General features: G+C 44.5%; 3 protein-coding genes across 3 annotated transcripts in view; 1 reads left to right on the top strand and 2 right to left on the bottom strand.

Annotated features, from left to right (window-relative positions):
* vps33b (VPS33B late endosome and lysosome associated) overlaps positions 1-19,183 on the bottom strand; it is a 42,690-nt gene extending 23,507 nt beyond the window's left edge. The window contains exons 1-12 of the mRNA XM_069902230.1: positions 17,964-19,183; positions 16,922-17,002; positions 15,445-15,506; positions 14,129-14,178; positions 12,426-12,493; positions 11,867-11,912; positions 9,427-9,521; positions 8,825-8,929; positions 6,855-6,948; positions 6,126-6,203; positions 3,844-3,917; positions 1,552-1,638 (exon numbers count right to left, since the gene is read on the bottom strand). Of these exons, the coding sequence (XP_069758331.1) occupies positions 1,552-1,638; positions 3,844-3,917; positions 6,126-6,203; positions 6,855-6,948; positions 8,825-8,929; positions 9,427-9,521; positions 11,867-11,912; positions 12,426-12,493; positions 14,129-14,178; positions 15,445-15,506; positions 16,922-17,002; positions 17,964-18,053 (930 nt within the window). The 5' untranslated portion in view covers positions 18,054-19,183. The remainder of the gene's footprint in view (positions 1-1,551; positions 1,639-3,843; positions 3,918-6,125; positions 6,204-6,854; positions 6,949-8,824; positions 8,930-9,426; positions 9,522-11,866; positions 11,913-12,425; positions 12,494-14,128; positions 14,179-15,444; positions 15,507-16,921; positions 17,003-17,963) is intronic.
* LOC138745434 (calcium and integrin-binding protein 1-like) overlaps positions 18,121-25,501 on the top strand; it is an 82,317-nt gene continuing 74,936 nt past the window's right edge. The window contains exons 1-2 of the mRNA XM_069902463.1: positions 18,121-18,190; positions 20,158-20,285. The gene's annotated coding sequence lies outside the window, so the exon portion shown is untranslated. The remainder of the gene's footprint in view (positions 18,191-20,157; positions 20,286-25,501) is intronic.
* On the bottom strand, positions 19,481-23,506 carry hddc3 (HD domain containing 3). Its single transcript, XM_069902465.1, has 4 exons — positions 23,181-23,506; positions 23,042-23,097; positions 21,400-21,640; positions 19,481-20,258 (listed from the first exon to the last, which is right to left on the bottom strand). The coding sequence occupies exons 1-4, from the start codon at positions 23,290-23,292 to the stop codon at positions 20,125-20,127; spliced, it is 543 nt and encodes a 180-aa protein (XP_069758566.1). The 5' UTR covers positions 23,293-23,506; the 3' UTR covers positions 19,481-20,124.

Genomic DNA, 25,501 nt, shown 5'->3' with positions numbered 1-25,501 from the left:
CACTGTGTGTTTTACCTGCTATACTATGTACGGGATCTCTCGCTGGACTGCCTGAAAAACAAACTTCCTCACCGCACAAGTACATGTGACAATAAACTTGAACTTGACTTGAACTTCTCACTCAACCCAGCTTCCACATCCATAGTAGCTCGAAGCAGCTCACCACCACCTTCTCCAGCACTGGGTGGGGGGGGGGGGGGCGGGGGAGATGGACAATAAATTTGATCTTACCATTGTTGCCCAATTGCCATGAAAACAAATGATTGAGAAAGCAGAGCGCTTTGGAATGTCAAGGGCATGAATGATGAGATGTAAATGTAGATCTGTCTTCTTGCCATTGTAGTTTTGCTCCATTTTGTGACCTATTTTTCCACAAAGTTCCTGTAGTGACATGAATTACAGGGCCCACGTGGACCAAACCGTGCCCAGAGAGAATGGCATTGTGGTACTTTGTATCTCAATCAGGAAAAGGTTTAGATGCTGTGACTTGTGCCTTCCCATTTTGGTTACTGTGCTTCCTGCAGACCTCAACAGAATTCCCTCACTAGACCACCCTTCTATTTTTCCTTAACAAGCCCCTTAAATCCCATCTCCCAGCCACAATCGCATCCCCTACAATCAGACTAGTTTGTGTCTTGTGTAACCCCAGGGGAGAACCTTAGCCTCGTCTCATTGCTCTCTCTCTCTCTCTCCTCTTCACGTCTCACGATACAGCTTTCAGCTACTGAAATAATCATCTACAACCAGCAATAGCTAACACTGAATCACTTGGGACAGTGAAACACTTGGACAGGTACTTTCAAGAGTTGGGCAGGTACAAACATTCATTCTGCTTGTTGGGAACACAATGAGAATAGTGATTATGTAGCTTGGTTAGCGCTACATTATTATTATTATTATAGTACCAGCAATCTGGGATCAAATCCAGCCGCTGTAAAGGAGTTTGTACAATCCCCCTACAGATGTATGATTTCCATCAATTTCCTCCCACTCTTCAAAACCTATGAGGGTTGTAGGCTAATTGGCGTAATCGGACAGCACAGGCTCATGGGCTGGATGTTAAATTACCGTGCTGTATGTTAAATTTAAAATATCAGGGCAGTAGACCTGACACTGACAACTCCACTTGATGGGTGAAGTGGCACTAAATCAGCTGTTGAATTGGAATGGTTAGTTTTTGTTTTCCATTTGCCAAAGTTACAACAGTTAGAAACTTTCTCTGCTGTTATCATTAATTTTCCAAAACTTATCACAATTTGTGAGTTGCCCACGTGTTGGGCAATTCAATAATATTAGCTGTACGTTCTTCATCCATTCCAACAAGAGTTACTCGACAATACTTATGGAACTGAATGTGGCCTCAATGGAGGTCAAAAATCCAATTTGCTCTGCCCCATTCAAAATTTGAGAGGATGGTGATGAAAATCTCTGATATCTTCAGGGAGGTGTGAATTGACAAGTTTCTTGCATTTGGTTCAATAACAGATTTGTTAACACAATACTGTTCCTAAATTCAAAAGGTTCCTGCTGCTCGCTTTCATCCATACTCACATCGTATTCCTTCTGGAGCTTTCTTGCTTTCTGACTTAAGAACCCAAAGACATTAGTGAAATGTTCATTCCGAATCTCTTTGAAAACCTGCAAATAAAAGATTCAAGGATTGAAAATATGTTCAAAAAAAACCATTGTCCGCTGATCATACTGACCCCAAAGTCACTGTTTTTGGAGAGATTGCCAAAGCAGAGGGTGGATGTGGATACAAGAGCAGCTGTTCTTAACTTTGTTGTAGCTACGGCCAACTTAGGACTCTGCTCAATGTTTATGAGCCCCTTTCCTTGTGAAGCAGTCGTTAGTTGGTTTTTTCCACAAGTTTTGCATATATAACTACATTTAAAAATTATTTCGACCTGTGAGCCTTCTTAAATATGCTGTGGCCTGGAGGGGGGCTTTATGGCTCCTGTTGAAAAAGGCTGATCTACTTTCCAAAGAGGGATGGTTGTGAGGAAGGAATCAATTGATGGGACTGGCCTCATGAAAAGGCCAGCCAGTCTTCAAAAAAAAAAAAGACAATCCTCACCGAAGCATCAAATACTGCAGATCACTTTTGAGGACTGCAAATTCGCAAGGACATTTTTAAACTAACAAAACAGTAGTCTTGGCTCTGTCAAAAAGTACCTTGCACAGAGCATAACTATAACCTGGATCCCTTTGCCACCCCCACTTTCACCCATCTCCATTCACCAGAGGGTAAAAAACAAGGACAAAAATGTGACACCATATTTAAAAAGCCTGTCTGTCTTTGAGAGATACTTTTGTGCATTCCATGAAATATTGCGATACAAATCAGAATTTGTGAAAGGAAGGTCGTGTCTATGAGTCATATTGTTTTTTGAGGAGGTAACAAAAGAAATTGATGAGGGTAGAGCAGTAGATGGGCTCTACTTGGATTTTAGTAAGACATTTGACGGCATCTCATGAGAGACTCATTCAGAAAGTCATGAGATGTGGGATCCATCCAGCCTTGGCTGTGTGGATAAAAAAAATTTGGCTTGCAGGTAGAAAGCAGAGTGTGATAATGGAAGGAAAGTATTCTGCCAAGAGGTCAGTGACTAGTGGAGCACTGCAAGGATCTGTTTTGGTCCCCTGTTCTTAGTGATTTTTATAAATGACCTGGATGAAGAGGTGGAAGGATGGGTCTATAAATTTGCAGAAGATACGAAGGTTGGAGGAGTTGTGGATGTAGTTGAAGATTGTTAAAGTTACAAGACGATCTAGACAAGATGAAGAGTTGGGCAGAAAAGTGGCAGATGGAGTTCAATCCAGATAAGTGCAAGATGATGCATTTAGGAAGGACAAATCAGAAGGCTGAGTACGGGGTTAATGGTCATTTACTTAAGAGCGTGGATGAACAGAGGGACCTTGGGGTCCAAATCCATACAACCCTCAAGGTCACTGCACAGAATGATAGGATAGTTAAGAAGGCTTAGAGGATGCTGGGCTTCATTAATAGGGGAATTAAGTTCAAGAGTAGAGAGGTCATGTGGCAACTCTATAAATCTCTGATCAGTTTTGGTCACCTCATTACAGGAAGGATGTGGAAGCTATGGAGAGGGTGCAGAGGAGATTTACCAGGATGTTACCTGGATTGCAAAATAAGTCTTATGAGGCAAGGTTAGCAGAGCTGGAACTTTTTCTTTGGAGCGTAGAAGGATAGAAGGATAAGAGGAGGCAATGGAGGTTTACAAGATTATGAGAGGCAGATAGGGTGGACGGCCAGCACTGTTTTCCAGGGCAGGATCAGCAAACACCAGAAGACATATGTACAAAGTGAAGGGAGGGAAGTTTAGGGGAGACGTCAGAGGTAAGTTTTTTCCACAGAGTGCATGATGGAGGGTGAAACATTAGGGGCATTTAAGAGACTTGAGACAGGCACATGGTTGGAATAAAAATAGATGGTTACAGTGTAGGGAGGGTTTAGTACTTTTTTTTTTAAAAAAGGAATATATGGATCGGCACAACATTGAAGACCAAAGGGCCTGTACTGTCCTGTAGTGTTCTATGTTCTCAGTGATATTAACCACATGAACACTCCTTTCTAAACATCGGTACTGATAAAATTTAACTGAGACAAAACCAGCAGGGAAGCAATCACAGAGGACAGTGTTGACACCTCTACTTTGGACATTTCTGTGGTGACCGAGTGAACAATGAACCATAAACTGGATTTAATTCAGAGGGAAAAAGCCACGAGAGTTTCTTCATCAAATGTCTGTAGCGTTATAAAGTCTATAGCAGCTGTGTTAGCTTCATGACTGTAGAAAGCTTTCTCTCTTGTGTTCTCACCTTGTCCTGAGAGTTCAGCAATACCTTCACACTTTTATCCGATGATGTTACTTCGGAGCCAAAGTCTACACTCCCTGAAATTCAAGAAGAAAAGGTTCCAGTTCAGTCAACTAGGATTCTGGCTGTGGTCCAACTGGGAACACACTGACTCTGTTCACCAAGTACCCCATCATGATCTAGCCATGGTCCTCCTGGGAACACACTGACTTTGTTCACCAACATCCCCAACATGATCTAGCCATGGTCCTCCTGGGAACACACGGACTCTCTGTTCACCAACATTCCCATCATGATCTAGCCATGGTCCTCCTGAGAACACACCGACTCTCTGTTCACCAACTACCCCATCATGATCTAGCCATGGTCCTTCTAGGAACAGACGGACTCTCTGTTCACCAACATCCCCAACATGATCTAGCCATGGTCCTTCTAGGAACAGACGGACTCTCTGTTCACCAACATCCCCAACATGATCTAGCCATGGTCCTCCTGGGAACACACGGACTCTCTGTTCACCAACATTCCCATCATGATCTAGCCATGGTCCTCCTAGGAACACACGAACTCTGTTCACCAACTACCCCACCATGATCTAGCCATGGTCCTCCTGGGAACACACGAACTCTGTTCACCAACTACCCCATCATGATCTAGCCATGGTCCTTCTAGGAACACACAGACTCTCTGTTCACCAACATCCCCATCATGATTTGCAAGTGTCAGTGTGGCAAGCTTTATCAGACCATTCAGCTGCTCCTGGTACAGTGAGTACTCAAACCAACAACCATCTGACAGATAGAGGGCCGCTCAGTCATAGACATCAAATTTGGGCAAGATGTTAAACTGAAACCCTGCCTCGTTTTAAAAATGAGGTGCTGTAGTTGGAGAGGGTTCAAAGGAGATGATTCCAAAATTGAAAGGGTTATCATTCAAGGAGTGTTTTACATCTCTTGGCCTGCACTCAGTGGAATTTAGGAGAATGAGGGGGGGGAAATCTCATTGAAATATTTTGAATGTTAAAAGACACAGACAAGTAGATGTAGAAAGGTTGTTTCGCATGGTGGGAGAGTCAAGGACAAGAAGACACAACTTCAGGATTGAAGGGGTCCACTTAGAACAGAGATGTGTAGGAAATTCTTCAGCTAGAGGGTGGTAAAACTGTGGAATTTGTCGCCAGAGGCAATTATGGAGGCCAGATCATTGGGTGTATTAAAGGCATAGATTGCAAGGTTTATGATTAGCCAGGGCATCAAAGGTTATGGGGAGAAGGCCGGGCAGTGGGAAAATGGATCAGCTCATGATTGAGTGCTTCTATGTCCTATGGCTTTATGGTTTTGATTCTTCAGCTAACACCACTGAACCATATGATTTGGTCATCGTTTAATGGAGTGTTTTCAGGACAAAAAGGACATTGTTGTCCTTTGAATCTTCTGACAATGTCAAAGAACTGAGAGTAAAGCTTCGAAGGACAGATAGACTTCCTGGTGGGATACTCTCGCCTCAGAGGGAAAGGTGAAGGACATTTCTCCTCCTCCTCCTCCTCCATCTTCTTGGCTCATTTCTTCCACACATGCACATCCATATATTGTATTCCCAAAGGTCACTGTGTGCTTTCACTGGTGGCAGTTGTCAACGAAATTAACGGATCGGAGGCCTTGTGTGTTGTCTCACAGAATTTATTCCACATGATGTATCATGGGAGAGCAGGCAGCAGTTTCGAGTGCTAACCAACTCCAAAATCTACTTCTACAAGCAAGTATATTTCTACAGAGACTAGCTGTTACCTAAAATAGGACCACATCTTGGAATAAACCTGTTGAAGACTACATCAAGACATTTACTACAATTTTTTAATATTAAAATCTTAGTTTTATCTAAATTGAAAGAGTGTCACTAACAAACGATAATGCCCTTGACTACAGTTAAGGCCACAACTTAATTTCTACGTAACTTGAAGAAGAATGCATCAACAACCACTGTTAGTGCCCTTAATTACAGTGAAGGTTTAACTAAATAATGTCTCACTGAACAGATGCTGTATTAAAATGAACTGTTCACCAACTATGTTAATGTCAATATCAAACATGCAGCACAAACTTTCACAAATGACAAGGTCAATTCTTCATTACATTTCTTCCACAACACTTCATCTCTAACCCACTGAACTCGCAATCCTTCTTTGCCCGCATTATTCATTGTGTGGAAAGGTCAGAATCTTCCCATCTTCAGTTGACCCACAGCTAACAATGGAACACCACAGAGGATATAGGAGAGTCACTCACCGCATTTAATCCGGAATACATCATCCACTAGTCCCTCATATACAACTTGTGAGCACATTGGGGTGACGTAATCTACATCTGCAAAGAAAACCATCTTTAAACACAAGGTCATCCTTGTTAATGGAGCTTCACATACTTCTATTTACAGCAGGAATTGCATTATACCCATGATGAAGGGCTCAAGCCCAAGGTAGAAGAACAACACCTAATATTCATCCCTACAACCTTATGAGATGAAGAGTGAATTTTGCAAATTCAGGAAACCCACATTCCCTGTCTTCCTTTCTCTCTCCTTCTGCTTCTCCCACCACTCACCTGTCAACCAATTTCATTCCCCTATCACCTAAACCTTCCACCTAGGCATTTTAACATCTCCCCTATCTGGCTCCATCTGCTTATCATCCCTCTCTTATCTGGCCCCCCCCCCCCCCCCTCGTCACCTTCAGCCTGTGTCTCTATCTCTCACCTCCCCATCCTTCATCAACTCTCAACTTGATCCACCCATTGTTTGCCAACTCCTGCTTCACCTTTCCCTCTCTCCTCTTGATACTGGCCATCTCCCCCTTGTAGTCTCAGTCCTGACGCATGGCCTTGACACAAAACACTGATTATCCCTTCTCTCTCATCGATGCTGCTTAACCCATTGATTTCCTCAGCAGTTTGATTCCAGCATCTGTGGTTTGTGCCTCTATATTTTGTACATTACTTGTTTCCTTAATGCTGCTGCACCTCGATCAATGAAGAAAACTCGGCCAATGTCAGCCTCCTGCTTCATTTCACTCTCCGCGTCCTCCGCAATTTCCTTCCACAGCCATCGGGTCATCTAAACCAAAAATAATCAGTGAGTGTGGAAATGAAGCAGGAGCACGAGGGGATAATGAGAAACAAGGAGCGGAGGGAAAGAGCAAACAAGAAAAAAAGCAAGAGACAGGAGAGTGAAAGGGATGATTGTGAGTGAGTAATTGAGACAGAAATAGAGGACACTGAAAGAAACGTGAAAGAGAACAAGAATTTTAATTACCTTGCATATAGGGCTTGAACAACAAGTAAAATTACACTGGACAACAAAGATTCTGAACACTTTGGGGTGTATTTTATGGATTTGGGGCAGCTGATCACAAAAGTCACCTTAAAATTTTCCTATCACGTACTGTTTTTGGATACAACCTATATTTTTGTGATTTCCTGTCATATTTTAAGTCTACTTCAAGCATACAAAAACGTGTCATTGAACATTGATTTTCTGCATTCCCACTTGGATGTCTTCCCTGCTGATCTCGGTGCCGTCAGTGACAAACACGGTGCAAGGTTTCACCAGGACATTGCGACCCTGGAAAATCGGGATCAGGGCAACTGGAATCCATCAATGCTGGTCGACTATTGTTGGACACTGACATGAGGGGCATCAGATGCTGAGTACAAACAAAAACCAGCAGCAAAATTTTTTTTATGTTAGTTAATCTAACGCAACGTGTCAGCGTCACCATGTGATTAAACAGGCTAAATTCAATAAAGGCTAAATCAATGCTTCTCCAACATCCTACGTGTTGCAGCAAATCTGAAATTATCTTTGTATTCAGCTTGAAGTTGTCTATCATAATCCCCAATTTCTTTTCATGAAGCAAACCTTTTGAAAAATATTGTTGTCCAGTGAAGCCATCGCCACCCCTTCTATTTTTGGGAAGAATTTGTGCTCATCAAAATGAACAATCCTCAAAAACTCCAAGGACGGTGCCACATTACCTATGCTTCCTCTATACTATCCCAAAGCAATACCAAGATAGGGGCAGCGTAGGTCTCTCTGCATAAAGCTTCCTGATCATATCCTTCTAAACATGGTCAGATGCAAAGCAAAGCTCCCTTTTCACTTTGATGGAAATTCACACAACTTTCACAGCAGTGTGGTACAGTTTCTATGTTACCTCGGAGGTTAACTGACTTCAGCATGGAGTATGTGTGAACCTGTACACACAAGTCATATAAACCTCAATAATGGAAAGTCCTCATCTGCAACACATTTTATTTGTACATTCTGTACTGGCTATGGATATGCAGGTTAAAAAAAAATCTGCATTCAATGTCATCAACTTGTAATCAGAAGGGAACGATGTCATGGCCCATTTTAAAGACTCAAGCGCAAAATTTAAATTGATTCTTCGGTACCGGTTTAATCCTGATGTCCTGAGATTTTGTTGTTGATTGGACTGTAATATTTTATCTGAAACTCGAATACTACCTGACTGACGACTAAAACAACCAGCAATGAACAAGCCCCATTGAACTTCACAAGCACATATCAGTCTTATGTACCATACATGCCAGTGTATAGGATGATCCTTGAAATTTAAAAATGTCTCTGTAAAATCAAAAGTGTCTAAAATCTGAACCTTGAAAACGAAGTCTCAACTCCACACTCCACTGCGATCTTCCCACTGGCACCAACGCAATCTTGAGCATGTCCTGTTAGATTTTGCTGAGCGTGGGGGGCGTCGGCTTATACAAAGAGCATCACTCAAAAATCAACATTTTAGGTGGAAATTCAGGGGTCACTCTATACAACGTCATCTTGTACACCAACATGTACAGTGATTCCATTTTAACATATCCTTTGTACAATGGTTCTACAGGTGATCCAGATCACACACACGCAGATGCTGGAATCCAGGGCAAAAATTCATTCTAATTTCATGTTACATCACCTTTGCACATCGACCAATCCCGTAGGTCTTGGAGAACGGTCCAAACAGCGAGTGCAGCAACTGCAGAGCTTTTGCCACCGTACACAACCATCGATGATCCCCCTCCTGCGAGCACACAGAGTGCATCAGAAATGTCAGATTCACATCACAGAGGAGCACCAAGCTCATCAATCAACATGCCATATGTTCTCTGTCCTTCACTGCCCGGAAAAAAGCTTCCTTAAAGTTATTTTAATCTGCCACCGTCTGTAAGGATTTTGTACATTCTCCCTGTAACCTGCAAAAGGTTCCTTCCTGGTGCTATGGTTTCCTCCCACCCTCCAGAAATGTATGGGGTTTTCAGGTTTATTGAGCAGTACGACCTCGTGGGCCAGAAGAGCCTGTTACCATGCTGGAACCCTAAATTAAAATTTAAAATCTCACCAGGCCATTCCAGACAGCGTGGCTGAAAGAGCAAGGTGCCCTTCCCTGTGGGGCACCAAATCCAATCTGGCAACACCATTGGATGTTTCAGTTTTAAAGGCGTTGTGCAAAGATAAACAATGGAGACAGAACTTTGTTGGAATGATCTGAAAGGCCACGAACACAAACACATTGCTCACCAAAAAATAGTCGCGAAAAAACTCAGGCAACTCCATGCTGATGAGGTCGTTGTCCAAGGGGAGTAGATAAAAATCCCACTCATCAAAAGTCACATCTGCAAAACAAGCACAAGCTGATGAAGAAAGTTTTTAAAATATCAACTGTAGATTGTTTCCAAGTCCTGAGCCAAACCTCTTCTTCAATTCCATCCTTCAAAAGTCTCCAGACGCTGTGGTTGTAGTAAAAACATAACGGAATGAACACACCTTTTGTTGTTCTGGACTCCTCCCCCAGCCTGCACTATTCTGTTTTTTGCTTATTCCTTGAAGAAGGGCTCAGGCCCGTAACTTCAGCAATACATCTTTGAGAGCTTTGATTGTTGAGCACCTTGGCTCTGTCTGCCGTAACAGCGTGGTTCTCCCAGTGGCTACCCATTTCAATTCCCCATCCCGTTCCCTTGCTGACACGTCTGTCCATTGTTTCATGCACTGCCAGACTGAGACCACCGCAAATTAGAGAAACAACACCTCATCTCCGTCTGGACACCCTCTAGCCGGGTGGTACTAACATTGACTTCTCTGGCTTTTGATAACCCCTCCACCCACCAACACTTCTTCTCCTGTCACCTTTCCCCCGCTTTGCCTCTCTATCTCTCCCTTTTCCTGTCTCTTTTCACAGAGCCAGACTCAATTCTCACCACTCCTCTTATCAAATCCAATTAACACCCTTTGTTGGTCTGCACTCCTCCCCCAGCCAGCACTGTCTTTATTCTAACGCTTTCCTGTTCTTTACTTATTTCTTGAAGAAGGGCTCAGGCCCAAAAAGTTGGCAATACATCTTTATTCCTGTGGACACTGCAAGACCGGCTGAGTTCCTCCAGCACTTCTGTGTGTTTTTACTTGAATTCCACCCCTGAACAGACGCAATTTTGCACACAAATTAAAGGCTGCCAATAAAGCAGGATGTCAGGGCAAGAGCTGCAGATGTAATTCACATCACAATTTTCCAGTTGCACATTTAATCCTGCAACCCGAATCTGCCTTTTCAAACATTACATTGTATGTGCACTTCCCAGCACAGGCAGTGGGTGACATTATAAATGAGGAAAAATTAGATGTGAAACACTTAATTTTGCCTCGGGGCACTCCCCATCCAGATAGCATTAACATCGACTTCTTTGGTTTCTACAAGCCCACTCCCCTGTCTCCCCCATCCCTCTGTCTCCTTTCCTTCCGCTCTCCACCCCCTTCTCTCTCCATTCAGAGAGTTATCCTCTCCTCCCATCACTTATCAGCTTTTTTTTTAATCTTCTAGCCTCCCTCCCATATCCGCCTGTGACCCTATGCTCCTCCTCCCCGTTGACCCACCATTTTATTCAGGCTTTTGCTGAGGTTCCCCAGCAATTTTGTGCAATTCACTATTCATTTATACACTTTGGATCAGTTAAAACACCATCTGATTCGTCCAATTCTAATAACTAGCAACTTGCCAAACCCGGCCTTGGTTTCGCATCCCACGTAAAAGATATTGCCTCTATCACCTGTTCAATACAGCAAAAGTTGATATAAAACCAGAAATTTATTTCCCACTTGGCCGAGAGAACATAAGAAAGAGGGGCAGGAATTGGCTCTCTGGTTGTCAAGCTGCTCCACCGTTTAGTAAGATCATGGCCAGTGGCATCACTAGGGTTGTGTCACCCAGACACTCATGGTGTCACCTCCACTCCCCAAATTAGCAATATTTGAAAAAAACAGTTGTAAAAATATAAAATATGTGGTAAATTGCTTAAATGTAATATTTCTTAGATTATATGAATCCTAACAACAAAATTGTTTTGTAAAATATTTCTACATTGAACCACATTATTACTAACTGAGAGGTCTTTTTTGATTTTTCTCCTTCTTTTCCTTTAATTGACGACTTCATTCTCAAAAAAGGTTATTGATGTCGATTCACAAATAACTAGTGACCACAACATTGTAGCTAAAACACCAGAAAATTTGGCAAAAGCAGCGACTATAAAAACACCAGCAGCGATGAAAACCACATCGCTTGCCTGTAGCTACATGCAGGCGAAACCAAATGATTCAAAGCCTCACTGTAATCGGGTAATAATGACAGCTCTGACCAGAGCGCATTAGAAGGTCAAAAAGTAAACTAGCAGAGAGTTTTAGCCTTGTAGGTATATTAATACATGTGAGCTGGGCTTACATAAAATGTTTTTGTTGTTATAACTAACGACAGGGATATTTTTATAAATTTCTGCCGAAACACCTCACAAAACTTTTATAGACAGTCATTTTGGTGTCACCCCCTCTGATGGTCCACAGCCTCCTAGTGATCCCAGTAATCATGGCTGATCTGGCTGCAGACTTGGCTTCCGCCACTTGTCCTTTCCCCATAACCCTCAATTCCCCTACTCTACATGACTGCAATTCTCAAGAAACCAGCAGCACTCACCTCCGAAGATGCCCTCCTCTTCCAGCACTGTCTCACACATGTAGAACTGAAAAACATGGACGTGGGTTACAGTTTTAAACACTGGACACTATTACTGGAACCAATTCCTTTCAGGCATTTTTAAAAATTCATTCCCCAATTGTGGGTGTTGCTCGGCATCTCCTGGCTACCGCTGGGATAATCTGGTGTGCTGTTACTTAAACTCCCTATTCTTGGAGTAAAATGAATGGCCACATTTCAAGAATGTTTGATGTAATTTCCTCTATCAAGATCATGAAATCAAATTAATCTCACTGCTTATTATCTCACTGCTCTAAAGGGACACTGCTGTGGGTAAATTGGCTAGTTTCAGAAATACTTCGTTCACTCTCAATTTCCTTGGGACATCCTGTGGATGGAAAAGGCAATACAGTAATGCTTTCAAATTCCTGCTCCCACGGAGTCACGACCTGCAGGTAATGTAACCCAACCTCAATCCGTACATGTATTTTGTTTCCAATCAAGCCACTCTCTGTTCCAACCCACTTCAGTCCAAAGAGCTGAGGTCCTGCCTGCTCACCTTCTGAGGAGTGAATATGATCTTGTATTTGTGCCGTCTGCCTTCACCTTTATCTGCGTTAACAATCTCTGAAAGGAAAAGTGGACGATTCCTTAGTCTGGTCATATTAATCCACCGCTGTTTCTACCAAACTACATGAAGGTACAAGTGCATGCAGGAGAGAAAGCTCATTGTGCAAATGGATTTTTCTCACGATTCATCCATCTGAAAAGATTTTAAATCAAGGTCCATCCACACTCTCCAATTCATCATTATCACCAGCTCGGCAATAATTTAATCAACAATGATTAAAAACAGATTTCCTGGGTGTTATTGTTTTGCCATTTGTCGAAAGTTGCTGTGTGCAACTTGGCTACTGAAATTCCTGCATCAAAACATAGCAGAAGTAATTCTTTTTTTTTGGGTTGAAATATATAGGTCATCACAACTTTGAGGTCCAAAGGGCCTGTATTGTGCTGTAATGTTCTATGTAATTGGATACAAATGCTCCGGAAATACAGCTCCTTTTCATTTCAATAGTGAATACATTTTCGAAGCTCTTGGGAGGATTTATGCTGTTGAAGGTATATCGTGCCTACAAAACAACCATGTACCATTCTGTATGACAGTGCACCTTTTGTCTTAATTTTAGTTTTCCTTTTATACAAATGTGTTTTTAGCATTTACAGAGCCGAACCCCCCCCCCCCCCCAACAGTTAATTCTCACCTTTCCTCTCACCTATCTTCCTATCCCAATCCGATTAATACCTTTTGTCTGTTGGTCTATGCTCCTCCTCCCCCCCACCTTTCTTAATTCAGATGCCTGCCTGCTTTTTACTCACACCTTGAAGAAGGGCTCAGGCCCGAAACATTGGTAATATTTCTTCACCTCCTGTGGATGCTGCCAGAGCGGCTGAGTTCCTCCAGCATTTCTGTGTTTTTACTACAATTAGACTTTCATGTTTCAGTCTCTACAAAGGCTGACAGGTTGTATTCCAGCAAATGAACATAAATCTGCCAGTGAATACAACAGGTAAAATTGCCAAATGTAAATACCATTTGTGTCTACCCAAGAGGCGGCGCAGTTAGCACAACGCTATTGTAGTGCCAGCGATTGCAACCGGGGTATGAGTCCTGTGATGTTTTTAAGGATTTTGTACGTTCTCCTCAAGTCAGCGTGGGTTTTCCCCAGAGGCTCTAGTTTCCTGCCATCATTCAAAATGGGCTCGAGGTTCAAAAGGGCCCTTTACCATGCTGCATGTCTAAATTTAAACCATGGCAACCAACCTTCTGCTTGTTCACTAATCTACTGCTGCTTCTGTGACGACTGTAGTTGTGGGATCAAAGCTAATGTTTCAAATGCACTGCCAAACCTAAAGCCATAAAGCCCCCAACTGCCTTCCTGCAGATTGAAAGAAAACCTAACCACTTCAGGACATCTCCAATCACTGGGTGAGTCAGCTTCAAAAATGAAGCAAAAATCATCAAAAAAGCAGGTGGGGCTGTTGAGGGATTTCTGCTCTGAGACTTATTTCTAGGTTTCCTGAAAGCTACAGGCAGTGTTCCAGCAACATGATGGTGACAGTCTATGAGCTAAGTTTCCATCAAGAAGCTCAAGTGTTTGGGGTGAGATTAGTTGACGTGCCCAGACCTCAAACTGAAACCTGGGATTTTCTAAATCTGCACAATGCTTAATTTAATAATTGTTTTGTCCAAACTCTTACCTGCTATCTGTTTCACACTGGAAATCCGAGGTCGGATCAGAAAACACAATCTGTAAAATGCGGATACGACACATCAAGTAAATGCCCAGGTGTGAAGCTTCAAAGTTGATCCCCGTCACGCCATAAGGAATAACTGGAAGGCAGTGTGCCAGCACTGACTAATAGCACTGGACAACAAAAATTTTGTTTCCTGAACACTTTTGGGGCTATTTTATAGATTTGGGATGCTGATCACGTACCGTTTTTTTTAGATATTTTGTGATTTCTTCTAGTAGTACATTGCCCACAAAGCAAGGTGTTTTGGTCAGTCCAAACAAGCCTGGGCACGCGCTCACTGCAGGTTCTATCCAAATGTGGTCTTAGGCCTGGACATGCTTAGTCAGGATAGCTGCAGATATGCTTTAAAAGCACCTCACGTATTGAATTTGGCGTAGTGGTTAGCGCAACGCTTTTACAGCACCAGAGATCTGGACTGGACCGAGGTTCAAATCCCACACCGTCTGCCAGGAGTTTGTACGTTCTTCCTGGGATTGTGTGGGTTTTCTCCAGGGGCTCCGGTTTCCTCCCACCATTCAAAAAGCACCAGAGGTAAAGATAAAGGTTCCATTATTGTCAAGTAATACTACATTTGGAATGTAACATACATGAAATTCTTTGACAGAGTCACCACTTTGTCTTGCGCCCCTCTCAGAAACCTACATCACCTAGTGTAGTGTTCCTTGACAGACTCCCCGCCAAGTACTGACCACGCCAGTGCTTGCTTTACTTCTGAGATCAGACAATTTCATGCCTCTTCAAGCTAGTAGGTGTAGGTTAATAGGGTGTAAATTGGGAAGTACAGTCTCCTGGGCAGCTTCCCTGCTAATCTTGATGCAGTCAGTGGCGAACATAGTGAAAGGTTTCACCAGGATATTGCAACCATGGTAAAGCAGGATCAGGGCAACAGGAATCCATCAATGCAGGCCGACTATTGTTGGACACTGACATGAGAGGCATCAGATGCTGAGTACAAACGAAAATCAGTAGCAAAACATTTCTAGGTCAGTTGAACTAATGCAACGTGTCAGCGTCACGATGGGATTAAACTTGCTAAATTCAATAAAAGTTAATTTAATGTTTATCCAACTTCCGACGTGATACAGCAAATCTGAAATTATCTTTGTGTTCAGCTTGAAGTTGACAATCATAATTCCCATTTTTTCAGAAAGCAATCCTTTTGAAAAAATTTGTTGTCCAGTGTAGTCGAAAAAATGCCACCACCCCAAACACCACTGAGCACCCAATACCTCATCCAGGTCTGTCAGACCAATACTCACTGGTCATTGACCCCTTGAATCAGCTTATTCTCCAGTTTGTACAACTTGTCCACATCGTGTTTCTGCAAAACATAGAAACAAGCTTCAAGTTTATTGACACATTATATCTGGTACAGCGAGAAGGGTTCTTCAGCAAGCAGTTCACCAAGTCAGCTCTAACATTCATACAAGAGTAAAATATGAATGTCTGCAAACACCATGATTTGAAATAAAAACACAAAGCTGGAGAAACTCAGCTGATCAGTGTACTTTATGTAGCAAAGATACAGCTCCATAACCAATGTTTCAGGCTTGAGCTCTTCATCAAGGTATGAGCAAAATGTGGGCAGGTGCCTGAATAAAATAGTTGGCGGGGGGGGGGCGCAGGTTGTGGGGAGGTGGAATGAAGTCTCAAGCCCAAAACTTTGGTTATGTATTTCTATCTTTGCTATAAAATGTATACTTTGTGTGACCTGCTGAGTTTCTCCAGCAATGTGTTTTTTCTTCAAGAGCACTGTTACAGAGCATAGGGTTGAAATGAAAAAGACCATTCAATACATGAGAGCACTGTGGTGGGGTTTATCCAGGAGCCTGGTGGCTTTGGGAAAGAAAGTGTCTTTAAGCCTGTTGGGGCATGATTTCACACACTTGAGCCCTCTCCATGGCAGGAGGAGCAGCTTGGAGGTCAACCAGACTCAAAAGATTTCATCCATGGACTAAAACAGGAAAGTAACTGTTAATAGTGGAGCAGATATTACACAGAAATATCTGCAGAACTCAATTGCCATCTAATTTATTTAACAGCTCACTAGATGCTGCCAGCTCCCTGGAGGTTCAGATTTCAGATTTATTGTCAAAGCATATACATATACAACCCTGAGATTCTTTTTCCTATGGGCGAGACAGAATTACCACTTGTTGGTAGTGCAAAACAAAGCTGTACACAATGTTTCGCTTTTTGTGCACTAGTTTTTTTTTAATCTTGTATTTATAGAATTGTAATTTATAATAGTTTTGCACCTTGTTCTGCACAATACTGCCGCTGCAAAAAAAAAACCGGACTCAATGTACACATATAAACAAATAAAGAAATACAGGGAAAAAAAACTAATAAAGTGCAAAAGTAAGTGTCCTTAAATGAGTCCCTGATTGAGTTTGTTGTTGAAGAGTATGAAGGTGGAGGGGGAGCAGCTCTTCCTGAACCTGGGGGTGCAAGTCTTGTTGGATAACCAGGTTATCCACAGTCTTTAAACATCCGAGGCCAAGCAACAGAGGTGGAACATTATTTCCCCAGTGGAGAGAGGGCCATAGGTAGGATGAAGGTAGAGGGGATGTCCAAACCATTTGGCACAATTGGCAGTGGATAAGATGCAGAGGGGTCCCAGGAGAAAGAGGTCAGTGCAATTGCTTGTAATAGATCATAGAGGGAATGGGTCACATTCATAAAGGATGTTATTAGAGATGACAAATGAATGTCAGTGTCAGCATTAAAACCTACCTTCAGGATGGTGACATTTGCAATCCGGTCTAGAGGATTCATTAGATCAGACTCGATGAACAAATCCTTCTTTCCTGGCAACTAAAGACAGCAGATTCCATGAGAAAGGAAGTTGATAAATTTCCAAACTTATTGCATGATTCCAAAGAACAACTGTATGAAAGTGACTGCATGTCTGCTTAGATCAGTACCCGTCACCCTCTCTCTCCCTCCATTATATCGGCCCCTCTCAACTCCACCCCCTCCAGTCCCCAATATCTCTAACCCCCACCCCCCCCCACACTGTCTGTCACAAATTTTCTGTCAGTCATCCCTTCCCAATCTCACTGCCACCTGTGCCCTTTAACAGGGTCTCAGTTATTGGCATCCTCTGGATAGCCACTCGCCCCTGCTCCAGCAGGTAGACCAGCAGCCCACCCTGCTCCAGCAGGTCGACCAGCAGCTCCTCACCCACCTGACTCCAGCAGATACACCAGCAGCCCCCAACCCACCTGGTCCAGCAGATACACCTGCAGCCCCCAATGCACCAGCTCCTGCAAATAGACCAGCAGCCCCCACCCACCTGTTCCAGCAGATGCATCAGCACCCCCACTCCATCAGGTAGACCAGCAGACCCCACCACCTGTTCCAGCAGATGCACCAGCACCCCCACTCCAGCAGGTCGACCAGCAGCTCCCCACCCACCTGACTCCAGCAGATACACCAGCAGCCCCCAACCCACCTGGTCCAGCAGATACACCTGCAGCCCCCAACACACCAGCTCCAGCAAATACACCAGCAGCCCCCACCCACCTGTTCCAGCAGATGCATCAGCACCCCCACTCCATCAGGTAGACCAGCAGACCCCACCACCTGTTCCAGCAGATGCACCAGCACCCCCACTCCATCAGGTAGACCAGCAGCCCCCACCCACCTGCTCCAGCAGATGCACCCGCACTCTCGCTCCAGCAGGTAGACCAGCAGCCCCCTATCCAGCAGATACACCAACAGCCCTCCCCCCCGCTCCCGCAGGTAGACCAGCAGCCTCCACCGACCCACCCACCTGCTCCAGCAGGTAGATCAGCTGGTCTCGGGCAAGCTGTTTCAAGACGCCAAAATCCGGCAGCTCCGGGGCATCTCGACGGCCCGCCATCTTCCCGAGCAACAACTTCCGGTACAGCGCAGCGACTTCCGGCCACCCGTCTCCTTGGCAACGGCAGGAGCGGCGGCCTGCTGCAGGCCATTCAGCCCGGATTTCATGCTGTCGCAGTATCCCCGGGGCTGGACGGGGTAAGGCCGCAGACACCGTGGGGTTGAAGTCAAACAGATGAAAGGCTCAAGCCTGGTTCTGTATCTTTATCCTTGCCCAGATCAAGTTTGGAGTTTGACCTGCTGAGTTTCCCCCACCATCCTGTTTTTACTTGGTACAACTGGTTTATTTTCCAATTGAGCTCCTGTTCTTCTACTTTGTACAACTTGCATGTAAGAGTTAACCCGTTAGATTGCTCGCAGAAGAAACTTCTCACTGTGTTGGTATAAACCTGCAGAGAAGTGGTGGTATGGAATAGACACAGCCAGGTGCATGGAGAAGGATATTCGCCAAACACCAGCAACTCGCTCGTTGCCATGGACAAGCTGGCTTCCCCACTGTACAGCTCCACAACTCTATCTGGGTGGTTTGTGCTTTGCCTGACCAGGAAGGTTCCCCTCACCAAAACTTTACAGGTTTGAATTAATTCAACAGCCTGTCTACATTTTCCTCATTACCCTGAAGAGCCCGAAACATCTTTAGCTTCGCTACATAATAAAGGACACGGTTTGACCTGCTGAGTTTCTCCCAGCGTCATGTTTTCACTTCAACCGCGGCGTCTGCCGTGTGTCTTACATCCTTCCTCCAGGTTCATCCCGAATGAACATTTCATTCGCGTCTGGGCTCTTTAAGTCAGAAAGCAAACATGATGTGAGTATGGATGGAAGAGAGCAGCAGGAACCTTTAGAATTTAGGAACAGAAGTGACATTGAGAGCCAAATGCAAAAACAGAGATGATGGAGGAACTCACCCTGTCTCATAGGAGATAAAGATATTTCGGTATCAACCTCGAGGAAGAGCTCAAGCCCAAAACATCAGATATATATCTTTATCTCCAATGGACGCTGCAAGACCAGCTGATTTCCTCCAGCATTTCTGTGTTTTTACTTTCATTGCAGTGTCTGCAGACTTTCCTTCCCATAAGATATGTTGTCTGGAAAGCAACCAGGGCAGACCAGTTCATTCTTGGAATGCCCCTCCCTGGGCTCAGTATTATTTCACTACCACACACGATAATGAACTGATGAGGGAATCAGCAGGTACGGTGGGACAAATGGTTCCACAGTGCACTGGATTTCGGTGAGTGGACCTAAAGCAAAAAACATGAAAAACTCTCAAGAAGATACCTCAATTTTTTGAAGCGAAAGATCACATCTGGAGAGGGTTTTTTAAAAGGCCTTGCAGCCGAATAAAATCTATCAATCCATTTCTTTGAGATTGAAAAACAAAAGATATATTTAGAAGAGAGACCACGAATTGTTTAATATCACATCCTTCAGCTATTTAAGGACTCTTGCTTTGCACCTTATTTATTATTAAATATTTATTTCCTGTATTGCACAATTTGTTTCAACTTCCTTTTTACATTTCTCTCTTTTGTATACATATCTTTTCTTGAATACAGTTTTTCTTTTGCACTACCGATAAGTGGTAATTCTGCCTCGCCTGCAGGAAAAAGAATCTCAGGGCTGTATGTGATGTCAGATATGTACTCTGACAATAAATCTGAATTTTGAAGGTACAAAACAATCTAAACCGCGGACATTAATTTCAAATTAAATTAAAAACAAAGGAACTCATAGGATGAGTTTATTCAGTCCTTTTCTTTTTCTTTGGCTTGGCTTCGCGGACGAAGATTTATGGAGGGGGTAAAAGTCCACGTCAGCTGCGGGCTCGTTTGTGGCTGACAAGTCCGATGCGGGACAGGCAGACACGGTTGCAGCGGCTGCAGGGGAAAATTGGTTGGTTGGGGTTGGGTGTTGGGTTTTTCCTCCTTTGCCAAGGAAGAGAAAAAGAGCTCACACAAATTCCTTAATATTTACTTAGGGCAAAATAAATATTGAGTGATATTGTAAAGGGAACAATTTTTCTTACATATCCATTGAAAAATTAATGTAGAGGATGAGGGAGTGACTTAATGAGTAAAAATGTTTCTTTCTTTGAACAGAGCATCCAAGCTATTTTCCAGGGCCTGATTGGTTCCTCGAAGACCAGCGACTACTTTGGAAGCCCAGACGAAGTATTCTTCGACTCTTTCCTTTGTCCATCCTGAATGATGATTCAACAGAAGTCATGGTGAGATGAGGCTTAATTCCTGTACAGGTACCTGAACCTTCTGACACAATCCATTCCTTACTATGAAAGAAAACCTGCCACATAATGCAGCATCTTATCACTTTAATGGCCAATGCAGAATTAATGAGTACAGTGCAAGTCCTAAAATCCGGACTGCTCGGGGCTTGGATCAGTCTGGATTTTTCGATTTTCCTGATTCTTGGGCACTTACACAATGCACATCCACACACAAAAGCTGAGAGCGTTCGATTCTTGGGTGGTCTGGATTTCTGGCATCCCGATATTTGGACTTTTCTGTATATGGAGAAGCCTAGGACTATATTCACTGGTGTTTAGGAGGGAAGGATCTTATAGAAACATAAAATTATGAAAGGAATAGATAAGATAGAAGCAGGAAAGTTTTTTCTTCCCACTGGCATGAGACGAGAACTAGGGACGTAGCCACCAAATTCAGGGGAGTAGATTTAAGACAGATATGAGGAGGAATTACTTCTCCCAGAGAGTAGTAAATCTGTGGAATTCTCTGATTAAGGAAGCGGTGGAGGCTTCCTGATAAATAGAAGTTTGAAAAATGGGGAATGGAGCTAAGGCCACGGCCATTTCAGCCATGATCTTAAATGATGGAGCAGGTTCGTAGGGGCCCAGATGGGGGGGCTGACTCCATTTTCTTATGATTTATATAATGCAATGACCGATGGACCTGTTAGATTCACTCGCGCTAACTGAGTGAGGAATGAATGCCATAGAATCTCCAAGAGGAAAAAAAAATTACCATAACCGGCAAACAAAAAAACACAGATCAATGTATTTGCTGGAACTGGGATCAAGAGCATGGCAGAATTAAGATTACCCCACGAGGCTACTTATCAACAGGCATTGGCCAATGTCTCAAAGGCACGAGATCAAAGCCAAATGTCTCATTCAATAAATGTGAATGAGAAGCCAGCCCCCAGAAAGCTACTGGATTGTCAGACTAACCCATCTGAAGGGAATCTTCAGTACCTACTCAGTCTCTAAACGCAACTCCATCTCCACCGACACTCATTAACCTTGGACTCAATTATCAGAATAATGCTAAGAAAAAGCCTCGCCCCAGAGGTAGAGGGGCACTGACCTTGTGGTGTGCAGCACTTCATGTCTCGCAGATTGTACAGTTTGTCTGCCAGTTTCACCAACTTGGCTTCATGGCTGCAGTGAGGTGCGTGCTGGATCTGAAGCTCCTTCCGCTCCACCTTGGAAAGGGATTTATCATCCGTCACCTCAGCCACAATACTCCGGACCTTCTCTCCAAACCTCTCCTCGATCTCCTCCAGCGTGGTGTCAGTATCTTCGACAGTGTCGTGGAGGAGCGCTGCCTTGAGGTAGAACACAAGAGGGACTGGGCAACTGAATTGTCATCAATCGGTAATAGGCATCTCACAAGCAGACAACACTCAATGGTTCGGTCGGCTCTGGATGAGAGTTCACAAACAGTCACGATAGATCGTAATCTAAGGTTATGCTGGGGGAATGCGACCTAGTCCTGCATAATGTGAGAGGGGCAGTCCTCACTGGATGCAATGACCCTCTCTGTAACTGGATTCTGGACTTCCTAATGGAAAGAACACAGTCTGTCCGGGTCGGTACCAGATCATCAAGGACCACCACAATGAGCACAGGCACCCCTCAGGTTTCATCTGCAACAACGATGAGTCGCGCCATAGAGGTGGAAAAACTCGCGAAATGGTGCGAGAGGAACAATCTGAGTCTCAACGTGGACAAGATGAAGGAGATGATCGTGGACTTCAGGAGGACCAGGAATGACCACCCTCCACTCCACATCAATAACTCTGCAGTAGAGAGAGTGGAGGACACCAGGATCCTTGGAGTTCACTTGACTAGTGACCTATCGTGAACATTTCCTCACTTGTCAGGAAGGCGCAACAGCGACTGCACTTCCTATGAAGACTGAAGGAGGCCACCATTATGTCAACCTTCTTCAGGAGCTCTATTGAGAGTGTCGAGCCAGCTGAGGAGACTGAAGTGGGCAAGGCTAACGACCACCATTATGTCAACCTTCTTCAGGAGCTCTATTGAGAGTGTCAAGCCAGCTGAGGAGACTGAAGTGGGCAAGGCTAACGACCACCATTATGTCAACCTTCTTCAGGAGCTCTATTGAAAGTGTCAAGCCAGCTGAGGAGACTGAAGTGGGCAAGGCTAACGACCACCATTATGTCAACCTTCTACAGGAGCTCAGCTACATCACAGTGCGGTACGGTTGCTGCAGAGAAATGGATTGGCGGTCAAACCACAGGACCAGAGAGAGGATTACTGGAGTCTCCCTCCCCCCATCAATGCGATGCACTGAGATTGTTGTCTGAGGAGGGTGTGTAAAATCAGGGAGGACCCCCTTCCACCCCACACACAGCATCTTTCAGCTGCTCCCATGGGGGAAGAGATCCAGGAGGATCAGAGCCAGCACCACCAGGCTGAGGAACGACCAAAGGAACGGCTCACACAATACTTACTTGTATATTTGTCCTGCATTATGTATTGTGTGTTCTGTCTGGTTGTGTGTCTGCGTGTTTTCCACCGAGGACCCGAGAATGCTGTTTCATCAGATGAAAATAAAGGACGGAGCAGTGTTTCAGCGGAAGCTGGCGTGGTCCAACCTGCAAGTGCACAGCGTGGAAGCCTACTGCTACCTCTCGGTGGTAAATGGGGGGGGGGGGGGGGGGGGGGCAGCCTTGTCATGGGCTCAGGGAAAAGGCATTTACCTGCAGGACGGCCACGTCGGTCACTGCAGCTTCATGGGTCAGGATTCGGGAAACGCCTTTGAAACAGACAGAAACAATAAATCCCAACGTGCATGCGGCTGGATGGGGTTTGGTCGGCGGGGCCGGGCGTGCACCTTACCCAGGGGGTGGTTGATGTACGGAGTCTGCTCCGCGTCTTTGCGCCGCTGGTGCCTGTGCTTGCTCGCCGCCAAGTCGGCGGCGTCCAGGATTCGGGCCACGTCGGAGGCCATGGGAGCCGAGTGCGCCCGGACCACGTCCGAGAGGAGGAGCAGAGAAACGCCGGCTCCCAGACCACGCCTTCCACGGGCTCTCTCCCTTTCCTTTCGCCACTCAAGCGCGATCCGGCCAACCTGGTGCGCAACCTGGGGCTTCCTTGCAGCCGAGGAGGCGAAATCCCACAGCAATCTCCCTCCCTCTGCAGGATGGGACACAGACGCACTGTTTCCAGTGCGAGCGGTGTCCAGACCTTGAAGGGCTCAAGGTTTCTTTGCTCTCTGAAGGACACTGCCAAATTTCTCCAGCATTTTACTTCGTCACCCATTCAAAACGTGAAGATGTTTCTTCTCCGAGATAAATCTTTGCAGAGAACCGTGAAAATTGAGAAAGATCATTAATCTTTTTTTTAAAAAAGCATCTGAAGTGTAAAGGAAATGCTGGAGGGACTTAACCACTCAGCAACGTCCAATGGAGGTTCCCAACGTTTGGGAAGAGCCCTACTGCAAAAGCAGGCAGGGGTCTGAATAACTGAGGAAAGGGGAAAGAATCCCGACCAACAAAGGGTGTTCCTTAGCTCTGAGATTTGATTTTGGCTCTGTGAAAGGAGACAGAGGGAAAAGACGACAGGAGGATGATAACGGAAACCGGAGTTGATATCATGCCAACCAGTTGGAGGGTGTCCAGAACAAAGATGAGGTGGTGTTCCTCTTATTTACACTGCATGAGACCATGGACAGACATGTCAGCAAGGGAATGGGATGGAGAATTGAAATGGCCACTAGGAGATCCACACTATTGCAGCAGAGCCCGGGAGCTGAACAAAATGAGCTCCCAGTCTCTCTAATGTAGAGACGACCAGAATCAAGTAGTGTCAGTGGAGAAAGCAAACGAATGAACATTTCCAAGTTGTAGACTCTTTGTCAGAACCCTTGACAATCTCCACCCTAGTCCAAGAATCTCTACTCTCTGGCCATCTCAACATGTCCACTTTCTAACTTTTACTGCTTCAGATGAAACATGTTTGTTGTCATGAATGTATGCATCAAAACTCTTACTTGCTGCAGGTGAACAGGTACTGGTAAAAAAAATACGCAAGATTATAAATATTTAGTGATCCCAGTGCAATAAAATAGGGCTTGTCATAGGGCAGATAGTCCTTCTGTAGTCAGAGAAGTCCATTAGTGTCAGTCCATTCTTCATAAACTGGACATCCCTGGTGCCCATATTCAAACTCATTCATTTCAGCTATCAGATATCTTTTGTCATGTAATAAAACAGAAATGCAATATTACATGAAATTCCCTTTCGTCTGCCATAAAGCAAAGATTCACCATGAGCATTGGCCGTCATCCCTTACAGTCAGGGAAAGAGAAGCAAAAGAGTCTTCCACCCCCACCCCCCCCCCCCCCCCCCAACACCACTGAGCCTCCGTGGATTCGTCTCCTGCTCTCCTACAGCCGCACAACACTCCAGTTCAGTTCAAATTATTGGCACCCAAGCTCCAGATCCAAACCTTCCACACGATGATGAAGCCTTCAACACCCAGGGCTCTTTTTGCCATCAGCACCCACTCGAATCCCGGTTCTCACAAGCCAGTCTCCAGTAGCCCACATTCAGGTTCGAGTACTTTGACCTCAAGTCGGCTGCAGCCTGTGTTCCTCAACCACACGTCGCCAACAGATCACTGCCTGTTGCCATCTCAAAGAGACGATCCTTTCTGTTTTCATCAACTCACTTTCAAATCAGCAGACAGGGTGGTAAGATTGACACTTGCATTGACAACTGCCCGTCAACCATTGCTCAGTCGGGCACATTCCCACCTGCCCCCAAGTCAAACCACACCTCCCAGTTCAGAGAATTTAGACCTACACCTAATGTCAACCTTGAAGGAGTGGTGTTGATGTTGCTATTTCAGATGCAGATGTAGAGGGTTTGGTTTTAAAAAGCATGTAGGTGTTCTGTCTGGTGTATTAGGCCTAAAACTTCACTAAAATCGATGATCCTTGGTCCAGCTTTAATGAGCCAGCTGAATACAAAACCATGACCATTTCCAAACAATCTTATTCTGGGCAATCAATTTTTCTGTCAACCAGAGAACTGGATATAAGCACTGCTTTCAGGTTAGGATCAAATCACACAGGCTGACCTCATTGTGACTTGAGCTCTACAAGTCATCTGCCTTCAGTAACCTTTCACCATCTTGTTTACCAAGCATCTGTCTAC

Source organism: Narcine bancroftii, chromosome 11, assembly GCF_036971445.1.
Source record: "Narcine bancroftii isolate sNarBan1 chromosome 11, sNarBan1.hap1, whole genome shotgun sequence".
Taxonomy (NCBI): domain Eukaryota; kingdom Metazoa; phylum Chordata; class Chondrichthyes; order Torpediniformes; family Narcinidae; genus Narcine; species Narcine bancroftii.
This window is presented reverse-complemented; position numbering and strand designations above follow the sequence as displayed.

Coding starts and splice junctions, on each gene's coding strand:
- hddc3 (XM_069902465.1), bottom strand. CDS start 23,292: ATGGCCTCCGACGTGGCCCGAATCCTGGACGCCGCCGACTTGGCGGCG. Junction 23,098..23,180: donor GTACATCAACCACCCCCTGG/GTAAGGTGCACG, acceptor TCTGTTTCAAAG/GCGTTTCCCGAATCCTGACC. Junction 20,259..21,399: donor GAAGTGCTGCACACCACAAG/GTCAGTGCCCCT, acceptor ATCATCATTCAG/GATGGACAAAGGAAAGAGTC.